The following is an 11,465-nucleotide window of genomic DNA, read 5'->3' as shown; positions in this document are numbered from 1 at the left end:
TTAGCTTTATACATCCATATGCAAATTCCCGCAGCACTTGAACGCAACAGACGCACAGAGAAAAGACCGCTCTGGCCCTGAATGATGCCGCACCTGTACAAGAGACAGCTTTTTATTTATTTACCCCTCCTTTCTTTTTTTTAGTCTGCTGGGTTCCCCGTTTTTTCCCTGGTGGACTTCAGAGTAAAATATCTTTACAGTTAAGCTATTTATAGGACGCATGTTTGTAACGTTACGCAAATGATGGGTATTCCCCCCAAACATGTAATTTCCAACATTAGTCCAGACAGTTCAACATTGTTTTTATGTACTTCATGTGGTTTTGGTATTAACAGCACAACCATAGCTGTGCCTTATAGGCCGGCCAGGAAAGTTTCTGTCACACTTGTTGCTCTTAAATTGAATAATTTCTCCTGTAGGTATAAACCATGGTGTCCTAATTTGATTTGGAGCCAGAGCTGCCGACAGTGCCATCTAGAGGGCTGTATTAATATAATAGATGCATGAAAGTGCTCACACACAGCATGCAGGCACAGAAACGTATAAATGGACATAAACATAATAGAGCTGCAGTGAGAATATATTCACCTCAGCTTTCTTTAAACCATAAATTATTCTGCTCTACTACTCTTTAGTGACAGGTGAGAGAGGCTGCTGGTGCTTCCAGCTAATGCACTTTACAGCCTCTAATTTGCAGCCTTCTTACATCTGCAGGGTCCCAATCAACATTAGTTTTCGCTTTCATCGCGGCAGTGAAACCTGTATTTGCATCCATTCGTGTCTAAAAATGGAGAAGAAATCAAGCTTGTTCACATCTGTAAAACTTCACAGTGACTCACATTTATAAGAATGTCACACACATGCTCTGATTGATTAATGAGGAAAACATAAAAAGCGAGTCTCCTAAGTGCATCGATGGCATTTTTCCACACCAATATATATTTTTTTTGTTCATCATAAAGCACACAAGCATGTCAATCACTCTGTTTAAGGAAAAGTGAACAAAAAGTGGAAGTGGGGCACTTTCAAACATCAACCTGTCATGTTCCACATTTCCAGACAATAGGCCGAGGGTGTTTTTAGACCAGAAGGAATCTGTGTGGCACATTGTTAAGAGCTTGTTTAACTTTAAAAGCACTTCCCTTTCAAAGTGTACAAGGTTCAAGGTCTGATTATGCTCCTACTGTAAAGCTGATCCGAGGCCCGCCGTGTTGCACGCAAGCTCTCGCTTCCACAGAACATCAAGAAAAACACCATCAATCATCCTTACAAGTGTTTTTATAGCACGCAGGGATTACAATAATATTTTTCTCAACTCATTTTTTCTTTTGAACGTGTTTGAAACTAAAGTTGTGTTCTAATTTTGTTTGCAAAGTTAACTTTTTTATAACAATTTAATCACAGTAATTGTCTTTTATCGCTTAATATAATCCATGGACCATCATAGTTGTAAGTTATAAAAATGCAGGATTCCGGACCGTATGAATCCAGTTTTATTTACGACTGCGCCAGCAGATATGAACTCTTAAAAAAACAAGACAAAAAAACAAAAAAAAGAAGAAAAAGTGTTTAGTGGCAGATGGGATAACAAACACACAGTGAAATAAGAAAAACGCTTTTATTTAAGCTTTGAGTGTACAGTTCACTTTCCTTGCGGCCGTTTTTCCTCTTTTCTGCAGACGAACGTGTTGAAGTTATCAAACACTAAAATGTTGTGTCAAGTCCACTCCAACTGCTCTCCAGGAAGAAATCTAATATAGATCTCTGATGGAACCCGTTAGTCTTTATGTCCGAGATGATCACTGCCGCAGAGTCTTTTTAATAAACCCACATCCGCTAAAAACGGGGAAAGATGAACCCTCCTGAGGTCAGTTGAGGTAAACATCAGCCTCATTAAGGACTTCCTCTTTCTGATGGAAGTAGTCCCTGAACCAGGAAATGTGCTCCTTCTTCTGCTGCACGGTCAGGTAGGGGTTTTTGCACAGACCGGCCACCACGAGCTCCATGAAGTGACGGACCGGTCCCTGACGAGGGAAGCCCTCCTCCAAGTGCTTCTCCAAGAAGATGTGCTCATGGAACGGAACTTTAACTTCCTCCTCCAGGCCTAACAGAGACCAGAGATATGCACTGTCACTGTGATGAACGTCACAGAGATGAAGATCTCATACAGTATTATTCACTCACCAGCCTCGTTGTTGATGGGATACTGCCACAGCTTCCCCTCTTTGGTCCACTGGATCATTTCCTCAAACCCGTTGCGGGGCTTGTGGTTGGTCACTTGCACCAGCTGATTTGTAAAATCAACGTCCCACAGAGTCGGCTTAGCTAGAAGTACGACAACACAGTTATCATTTTCATCAAATAAAACATAGATCAAGAAACTGGCAGTGTGAAATCAAATGATTTGATAGACATTAATTGAGCACAAGTTTCTCTGTAACAGGTTTTTCTTATAGAATTTAACCAGTTAGAGCCAGATACCCCTTTTCCACCAAACCGGTTCCAGAGCCGGTCTGGTTCACACTCTTTCAACTTGCGAACCAGCTGAGAAACGGTTTGTCTTTCCATAGCTCAGGGTGCTAAGGGGAGCCACGTCATTATGTCGCTGTAAACGTTGGTTACGTCGCTGCGTATTTGCTTTAATATGGGCCATATCGCTAAAAGACCGGTTGTCTCCTCCTCAGATCATTGCTGCTTTGCTGCATCCATATTAATTCCTCGCTTATTTGAAAATGTCGCCTTAACAACTCCGCTTACGTAAGCAGTTCTTTCCTCTAGCCCAGCAAAGAGTTTGTGCTACCTTGGAACTGTTTTTTTTTTTTTTTTTGGCCCGGAGCCATTTCTTTGTCAGTGGAAACAGAAATCCCGGTTCCAAACTCAGCACTGGCCCAGAACCAGACCTGGAACCGGTTTGGTGGAAAAGGGGTAAGAGTGGAAAAAGTCAAGAGGGCAAAGCCAAAAAACAGTGCTCGTCCATCAATACAGTCATGTTTACAGGAAAGTGCCCTTTACTTTAACATGATTCATTTTGCTAGAACCATGGATGAAGATAAGCCGAAACTCAAAAATGAGTCTTTATTACCAACTGCCGATTCACCTCCATCTTCTTCAGCAGGGGGGGAAAAGATGTTGAGTCTTTTTGTAGAGAGGAGATTCCTCCTGAAAACACATCACACATTAAAAACTTGCGTCTTCTCAATAATGACCTTCAATGAAGATATAAATTAAAGTATTTACCGTCTGCGGACACCAGCCAGCTCACTGGTGATTCCTCTGCTGTAGCTGTACCCTCGCCCATCCTCATCAAACTGGATCTGATTTGCACCCCCGGCACTCTGGCGGCTGGCTTTCTTTCCAACTTTCATGTCAGCAATAATATCACTAAGGAGATATCATTGAGTTAGTAGCAATTAAAAGAAAATAAGCCACTTTTTCTGTTATACAGAAATTAATCTTGTTTAAACATTAATGTACAGAGGGACCATACCCCAGGTTGTTCAAGTCGCCTTTCTTCTGAGCCTCAGTGAGAGCTTTGCGCTGCCTCAGCTGCCTGAGCAGCTCGGACTCTGCCCGCTTCTGGTTAGGAAGAGTGGCGGCGGCGGCAGAAGCCGCTGCAACCAAAGTGGGTTCCAGCGTCTCACTAAAAACACAGTGCAGAAACGGGAGTTTCAGATACTGCAGATGCAATAAGCTCACAAAGAATCAGCTACAGCCCGTACTCTGCAACTGTCTCATCATGCTGAGGTAATACAGACTTAAAATCATATAAAAAAACCTGAACTTTAACACGTTATCAACCATGTTTCAATAATGTCTGGAGGTTTGTCACCTTTGTGAAGAAGCTTCTGCTGCTGCTTTTTGAAACATACTGATGGTACTCTCCATTTTTTGTGGCTTGGACGTAAATTGCGTAGCTGACTCAAAATGTTGCTTCGTCTTCAAATCTTTGAGCTTCCTTTTATTAGTGACTTCAACTTTCATGGCTCCGAGCAGACCCAGGAGAGTCTCTTTGCCACTCTTTGCTCCATCGCTCTTGAGTTCTGTTGGTGTTGCAGCCACAACCTGTGGACTTTGCTGTTGCGTGGCACCTCGGTCATCAGCCTTCACCACCACTGCTTCCTCCTTCTGTTCAACCATCTTTTGCTGCTTATCTTCTTCACCGGCATTTATGTTCTCATCTTGGTTAGAGGTGACAACCTGGTCTTTCTTTTCACAGAGTCTAGCAGAATGTGTGCTGAAAGCATTAACTCCACGTCCATTTAAAGCCCTGCATTAAGTGGGAAACACATACCAAAAGGTTTAATACAAAAATTATAACAATGAATTTAATAGTCATAACATCACAATATTATATATTTGAATATGGTAAAATATTTTTGGAGTAAGTCATAATTTATGACATTAAAAATCTGTTTAAAATGTGATTGAAGAGTTTATTATTTTGAGATATTGGAAAAACAAAAAACATTAACTGCATGACAAACATCACTTTTGATGTAATATACTTATCCTTGCTATATAGATGGATGGATGGATGTATAGATAGATAGACCCGTTACCATGGAAACGGCAATTAGAAGAAATGTCAATCAATATGCCCCGCCCAACTTGGGCAGGTTAGGTAAGCTAATAGCTAAGTGGTTTTCCCTGCCCTCTTGTGAAAATACTTAAAAATCAAATTCTTTCTAAAAAACAATTTCAAGAGTTAATTCAACATATTAGTAAGGAAGTACCTATTATTTTTATACAGTCAACATTTGCTCTGTTTTCCGCGACACGTCTCACCTGACAGTAACTAACCTGGAAACCTTGTCACATTTAGGTGATAAAGCAGACGACTCGTAGATACCAGCTGCAGAGTTGCGTGTCAGACACGAAGTGCGGGATAAAACGCGAAACATGATTATTTTATCGTGATGTCCTTGCACGCTCCTGGCGTCCTCCGCTGCTGCAGCATAAAGTCTCCCCCGACAAAACGGAACGATAACAACAGTTCCGGATCGAACTCTTCCGTAAATATTTAAGCTGTAGTTTAAAAAAATTAAATAGATAAATTAAAAAGGTAAAACATAACACTCAGTTTCACTTCAGGTCAGTTTGCAATTTTATTAATTTGTGACTTCCATTAAAAATAGTTCCATATCTATCGCGGCTGAAATTATAGTCTCGCGATATTTGAACCGGAACGCGACTCAAAATGGCGGAAGAACACAGGCGCTAATTCTCGGACGGGTGTCTCGCCTGCAGTCGGGGAACAAGTTAGTTATTTACGTCGAGAAATGGGTCTAATTAGCACAAAACTGTCTTCGAGTAGTCCCTATTCCCGTGAACATTTTTAGTGAGCCTTTGTGTGAATTCCTGCTTAAATTCATAAAGAGGAAGACAACTTCAAACAGGTAAAAATGTCACTGGTTGCTAAGTTATTAGCATGGGAGCTAACAGGTTCAAATTTTTCAAAGTGTTTTTAAATAAAAACTAATTCAAATGTGGCCGCAAGATGCTTAATATTAACGCAGCCTTTACTTTTGCATTGAAGCTGTTGCTTTTGAGTAAAATAACGTTTCGTAGGGCTTGTGATTTGTGACTAGCTCGTTTTTGTGGTTTACTGCTTGTTTACACTTATTAAGTATATTTAAAAATGTTTTTTAAGTTATATTATATGAATATACAATCAGAGGTAATGCAAACTGGATTTTCCACGCTGATAATGGTAAATCCCGTGTATTGTTAACTTTCAGCTGGTTTGATGTCATGTCATCTCATTCTTCTCTCTGATCACCTCAGATCTGCTCATGTCAGTCTGCTGAGGACAAAACACTTCTCATATCTGCCACAGAGCTAATTACACATTTAAAACAATATCTACCGCATTTCTTAAATGATCATATTGTATTTTGTTGTAACTGTTTTAACTACATTGTGATGTTTTTCGTATGAGAAAGGCCACAGTTATTAGTAATTCACAAATATGTCATTTTTGGACCCACTGGACCTTTAAATCTTCTGTTCTGCAAATACGTATTAGTCCTGCTGTCAAATTACACTTTCTTTAATTGCACGGCAACTCTTCTTTATTTTATTTATTTATTTAATTTTTAATTAACCAGGTAATACAGTTAAGAACAGTTTCTCATTTACAATGACGACCTGGGAAAGAGGCAGCGCAAAGAGTCGAGCACATTCATAATGCATTATTGAAATATTCAATCAGAGGTAATGCAAACTGGATTTTCCACGCTGATAATAGTAAATCCTGTCGCTTGTTAACTTTCAGTTGGTTTGATGTCATGTCAACTCTATCTTTAGCTGGAAATATTTCACATTTCTTCTCTCTGATCACCTCAGATTTGTCAGTCTGCTTAGGACATAACACTTCTCACTGGCACAGAGCTAATTACACATTTAAAACAATACCTCCCTCATTTCTTTTTTTGGCGCTATTGTTTGCTGCAAATGATTCCAATCACTAGCAGCAGCGAACCGAAATGAATTCTGGCCAAAGGAGGTGCAGGATTTTGGAAGGACCAGGTTAATGTAACTGCTTGAAAGTACCGTAGGTTCTGTGAGGCCAGAAACCAGATCCGCCCTGGGATGTGTTCACCATGGCAGTGATGGGAACCTTGCAAATTAATCTGTGATTTGGCCGATCTTCCAATGGTTCTCAGTGATTGCGTTCCTGCATAAATCTGTTATATAACTCTGTCGTAATTTTGGACACATTTTTGAATAATTAACTGCAACAACACATGATCTTTAAGATATATCCATTGGTCAAAAAGGTACTGATAGCAGTTTAAAGATGCACGTTTGTGCTGTGTTGGCAATATTGAAGTATTCATGACCTTTCAAATGTGTTTTCTTTGACAATTAATCATCATTCTATATATATTCTATACAATATACTGTGTTTTTCAGGAAGTGTTGAGTTTGTGTGCACATAAAGTGTGAAAGCTAATACAGACGCCGTCATGCTTTGTTCTAGCAGCCATGGCAGAGGAACGTCGACAGAAGCAGTGTTCGGTTAGCCTGCCCACAGAGTCAATGAAGGCCATGGCAGAGTCGATGGGGGTCGGGCAGTTACAGGAGGAAAGCTGCGCGGCCCTCAGTGAGGAGGTCAGCTACAGAATAAAAGAAATTGCACAGGTAAAGCAGTCATGGGTAATACAAGTATTTGTCTCATATGTAATATATGTGTACTTAATCATCTAATGTTGTCTGGTGGCTTTTCTTTTCTCCTTTTTATATAGGATGCTCTGAAATTCATGCATCACGGGAAGAGGCGTAAATTAACCACTGGTGATATAGACAATGCACTCAAGCTAAAAAATGTGGAGGTAGAGGATAACGTGCATATTCTGGCTGAAAGATGGTGCTTCTTTTGTCATTTGAAGTCAGGGTTTCTAAGTAGGTTCCTCCTCTTTTTTTTTTTTTTTACAGCCCCTATTTGGGTTCCAGGCGCAGGAGTTTATTCCTTTTCGTTTTGCAAGTGGTGGTGGAAGAGAGCTTCATTTCTATGAGGAAAAGGAGGTCGACCTTAGTGACATTATAAACACACCGCTCCCCAGAGTTCCACTAGATGTTTCCATGAAAGGTACCCAAATGATCAAGTTTGCACTCTGCAATGCCTGTTTTTGAGTTAGTCATTTGTGAGCTAACAGTGGACTATCCTTGCTTGTTAACCCGTAGCTCACTGGTTAAGTATTGAAGGGGTGCAGCCTTCGATTCCAGAAAATCCACCACCAGGTCAGCCCTATTTAAATGTTCCCTTCTTAAAACAGAAGAATTTACCTTTTCAAAGGAAAAACTCATCCAAGTTTTTTTTACCACTTTCCAGTCACAAAAGAGCAACAAAAGACTGAATCTACAGAGCCCCTGAAAGTTGTCAAGCCCGGTCAAGAGGAGGAAGGTAAAATTCAAGGCAAGGGACAGAATTCAACGACTCCTGATGGCAAAGGTCAGTATCACTGTGTGTGTCTGTGTGTGTGCACAGTCCTTCCCTCTCTAACTTTACATAATCTTTGTTATTGGTAATGTTTTTTACTCCCTATTTGTGTTATTTTCTTTCAGGAAAAGATAAAGGTCTCATCAGGTTGAAATCGCGCAGCACTCATGAGCTGTCTGTTGAACAGCAACTCTACTACAAGGAAATCACAGAAGCGTGCGTTGGTTCCTGTGAAGCTAAAAGAGCAGTAAGTCCATCTGTTTGTTGAACCCGACATTTCAGTCTTTCGCTCTTGCTTTGAAAATAAGTTAGTTTGGCTTTTCTTGAACAAAATGTAGCGTAAAGAAATTTGAATACTTTGCAACTGATTAAAGGTCAAAATAATTTCTTATTATCAAAGCGTTTGTCATGTGGTCCTGGCTTGCTAAATGCTCTTGTTGTTTCACACAGGAAGCCTTACAGAGCATTGCTACTGATCCAGGATTGTATCAGATGCTTCCGAGATTCAGTACATTCATTTCTGAAGGGGTAAGTTTGTTTCCAGCCGTTGCTAATAGTCTGAAACATCACTTGTGTCACAGAAAACACACCAACTTATTACAGCTGAAAGTCCTGACTTTATACTCTTTTCAAAGGTTCGTGTAAATGTTGTTCAAAACAACTTGGCTCTGCTGATTTATCTCATGAGGATGGTCAAAGCACTAATGGATAACCCCACCCTGTATTTGGAAAAATATGTGAGTAAAGTGATAAAATGTTGTGTTTATATATTTGAAGACCCTTAAACTCCAAAAATAAGTTCTAACAGCGCAACATATTTAATGTATTTGCAGCTACACGAGCTCCTCCCAGCTGTGGTCACCTGTATTGTGAGTAAGCAGCTGTGTTTGCGGCCAGACGTCGACAACCACTGGGCGTTACGAGACTTTGCTGCCCGCCTGATGGCCCAGAGTTGCAAAACCTTCAGTACAACGACCAACAACATCCAGTCCCGTATAACCAAGACTTTTACCAAGGTGGGTTTTTGGCTTGCACCAAGTTTTGCCAGGAACTTTCAAATTTGTGGAAATATTGAAATTAAGTCAATACAGAAAATGTTAATTTATGTTTGGATCAAGGCTCCCATTCCACCATATTTTGCATAATTCATATACATTTTTATGCTCTTGTCCTTTTTAATGCATTTTATTTTAAATTCTGGCCAAAACTGAAGAAGCTAGTAAATTAACCCCGCGTGAAAAACATGGTCTTATTGATATCCATTTAAATACCGAATATCTCATAATTTGCGGTTATGTTGTGATTATTGGAAACGATTACCAGCATTCTTTTCTTTCATAACACCAATAAGTGATGTGAGTTTTCTGATCTCAGATGAAGTAAACACTTCATTTATAACTCAGACTGATTTGTGTTTTCATTCAGAGCTGGTTGGATGAAAAAACCCAGTGGACGGCGCGATACGGCTCCATCGCCGGACTTGCTGAACTGGGACCTGACGTGAGTGGGAGTGTCTCAGTCTGTCCTCGTCCGTTCTGAGGGATTGGACCGATCCAGCTAAATGTGTCTTTCTGCAGGTGATCAAAACGCTGATCCTTCCTCGGCTTGCTGTAGAGGGTGCTCGCATCAAAGCCGTGATGGAAGGACTCGTGGTCTCCAACATCGATAGGATAGGGGCTGAACATGTTCAGAGCCTCTTACTGGTAACAAATGAAGTTGTTTTACTGTCGTCCGCTTGTTGTAACCTAAAACTGTTGCAGTGAATCATGCAAACAATATCAGTGATTTTAGTTGAAGTAACTGATTTTTACCTTTTTTTTTTTTTTTTTTTTTTTTTAAGAAACATTGTGCCAGTGTTATCGCCAAGATACGACCCCAGCCCGACATTGTGGAGCAGTACCGGACAGAATACGGCTACCTGGGACCCATGCTCTGCTCTCATGTGATGAAGGCCAGAACCCAGGCAGCACTGCAGGCTCAGCAAGTCAACAGAACCACCTTAACAATCACACAGGTACGCTTCAAGCTTCGACATATGTTCTCTGAACGAGAAATGAATGACTCATTTAATCTCGACTAAGACAACAGTAGATAAAATAACATAAACTTTCTTGCAGCCTCGCCCCACCCTTTCAGTCTCACAAAGTGGGTTGAGTGGGTCGGCAGGGTCCCGCACTCCCAGCATCATTAAGGTTCCAAGCTCCCTCACCCTCATGTCCCCGAGACCGGGCACCCCAACACAACCGTCTCCCCCGGCAACCAAATACATCGTAATGGGAACCAGTGCAGGATCTGCTTCAACTCAGCAGGTACTTTTTTTGTTTTTTTTCCCCGAATTCAGTGAAAGGTTGCTGCACATGCTGCTTTGTTTTGGTCGGAGCCTTTTGTTTTTAAGCAGCTCTAACTATCTACATTCAGTGATTTACTGAAACTATATATGAATATATTATATGCTCAGAGACAAAAACATGCAAAAAAACCCACCATAAGTCCAAACAATTGCACTAAACTACACTAAACGAGTATCAAGAGATGAATCTTGGGAGTTTGTAGATTGTTAAAAATTTTCAACACTTATTCCATCAAAACCAAAGCTCCTTACGGCATGTTCTTACTTTTTTTCTCTTTTTATTTTAGGTAATCACTCTTAGCTCCTCGGGGTCGGCCTCCTCGGTAACGAGCACCGTTCCCAGTGCGACCTCGACGTTGCAGCCTTTGGTGAAACTGGAGTCCAGCGGTCCCGGACTGACGACTTCACGGCCTCTGCAGAAGTACATAGTCGTGTCTCTGCCCTCGTCCGCTTCCTCCTCCTTGGAGACCAAGAGCTCCGTGTTACCAGCCTCGGTTTCTTCGACCCCGCTAGACACGGGGATGAAGCTAGAGCGGTCCGAGTCTCCTGGAGCAAGCACACAATCACCTCACTGATACTTGTATAGCTAGTGAAGTTTTTTTTTTATCGCGTTGGAGCAGCTGTACTTGGATTTGTCTGGACCGAACCTCGAAGGGTAAACTCTGGAGTGACGCTGAAAGGATTATGCAGACTCTTAACTGATAATGAGCAAATGTGACCTGTCTTTGTAAATATCTTAATGCCCTCTGAAAGCTGATCTATCTGTGACATGTTCAGTGTTTCATCTTAAATTCTAACGGATTTCACGGTTTCTTTTTTACCCTAAAATAAATCTTGATTTTGTATAAAACCCTTTTGTTTTGTGTTCTTAAGATTCATGATCAATCTTTAAGTAAGTTATTTGTAATTATGTTCAACATTGTAATCCTTATTGGCAAGTTTATTCACAAATTATTGGTGTTCTGCACAAATGTGATATTAGTAGATGTGATGGTTCTGCTGTGATTTAAACTGGCCGTATTTAGAGATGCTCGACAACATTTAACGTACCGGTATTTGTTTGTTCAATGGAAATTTTAAAGTCTTCAGACTTGCAACACATTTGGTTTGCTGCTAGGGTGTAGGTTTGATTTGGCATCTATGTTTTTCAGAAATATAATCTCAGAAAACAAG

At 40.6% G+C, this 11,465-nt stretch overlaps 2 protein-coding genes across 3 annotated transcripts; one reads left to right on the top strand and one right to left on the bottom strand.

Moving 5' to 3' along the window:
* Positions 1-1,599: 1,599 nt before the first annotated feature.
* On the bottom strand, positions 1,600-4,963 carry mrps31 (mitochondrial ribosomal protein S31). Its single transcript, XM_061739882.1, has 7 exons — positions 4,801-4,963; positions 3,830-4,267; positions 3,488-3,640; positions 3,238-3,381; positions 3,083-3,159; positions 2,185-2,325; positions 1,600-2,104 (listed from the first exon to the last, which is right to left on the bottom strand). Exons 1-7 carry the CDS (start codon positions 4,899-4,901, stop codon positions 1,869-1,871), a joined length of 1,290 nt encoding a protein of 429 aa, XP_061595866.1. The 5' UTR covers positions 4,902-4,963; the 3' UTR covers positions 1,600-1,868.
* A 234-nt stretch (positions 4,964-5,197) lies between these two features.
* On the top strand, positions 5,198-11,142 carry taf6 (TAF6 RNA polymerase II, TATA box binding protein (TBP)-associated factor). 2 transcript variants are annotated; one of them, XM_061739880.1, is made up of 15 exons: positions 5,198-5,396; positions 6,986-7,143; positions 7,248-7,334; positions 7,438-7,591; positions 7,687-7,743; positions 7,835-7,954; positions 8,068-8,189; positions 8,393-8,470; positions 8,578-8,679; positions 8,776-8,958; positions 9,368-9,442; positions 9,520-9,645; positions 9,783-9,956; positions 10,060-10,251; positions 10,580-11,142. In XM_061739880.1, the coding sequence occupies exons 2-15, from the start codon at positions 6,988-6,990 to the stop codon at positions 10,865-10,867; spliced, it is 1,914 nt and encodes a 637-aa protein (XP_061595864.1). In that variant the 5' UTR covers positions 5,198-5,396; positions 6,986-6,987; the 3' UTR covers positions 10,868-11,142. The 2 variants fall into 2 exon arrangements, with proteins under 2 accessions (XP_061595864.1, XP_061595865.1); XM_061739881.1 differs by having other exon boundaries at positions 6,983-7,143.
* The last annotated feature ends 323 nt before the right edge of the window (positions 11,143-11,465 follow it).

This window comes from Cololabis saira, chromosome 14, assembly GCF_033807715.1.
Source record: "Cololabis saira isolate AMF1-May2022 chromosome 14, fColSai1.1, whole genome shotgun sequence".
Lineage (NCBI taxonomy): Eukaryota > Metazoa > Chordata > Actinopteri > Beloniformes > Belonidae > Cololabis > Cololabis saira.
The sequence above is the reverse complement of the archived record's forward strand: the minus strand, read 5'-3'. Positions and strand labels throughout refer to the sequence as shown.

Excerpts from the sequence above, each read along its gene's own strand:
- taf6 (XM_061739880.1), top strand. The coding sequence starts at position 6,988 with ATGGCAGAGGAACGTCGACAGAAGCAGTGTTCGGTTAGCCTGCCCACA. Across the intron at positions 8,471-8,577 it reads GTACATTCATTTCTGAAGGG|GTTCGTGTAAATGTTGTTCA; the intron begins GTAAGTTTGTTT and ends CTCTTTTCAAAG. Across the intron at positions 8,959-9,367 it reads TAACCAAGACTTTTACCAAG|AGCTGGTTGGATGAAAAAAC; the intron begins GTGGGTTTTTGG and ends GTTTTCATTCAG.
- mrps31 (XM_061739882.1), bottom strand. The coding sequence starts at position 4,901 with ATGTTTCGCGTTTTATCCCGCACTTCGTGTCTGACACGCAACTCTGCA. Across the intron at positions 4,268-4,800 it reads AAATGTGACAAGGTTTCCAG|GGCTTTAAATGGACGTGGAG; the intron begins GTTAGTTACTGT and ends CACTTAATGCAG. Across the intron at positions 3,160-3,237 it reads CTGGCTGGTGTCCGCAGACG|GAGGAATCTCCTCTCTACAA; the intron begins GTAAATACTTTA and ends ATGTGTTTTCAG.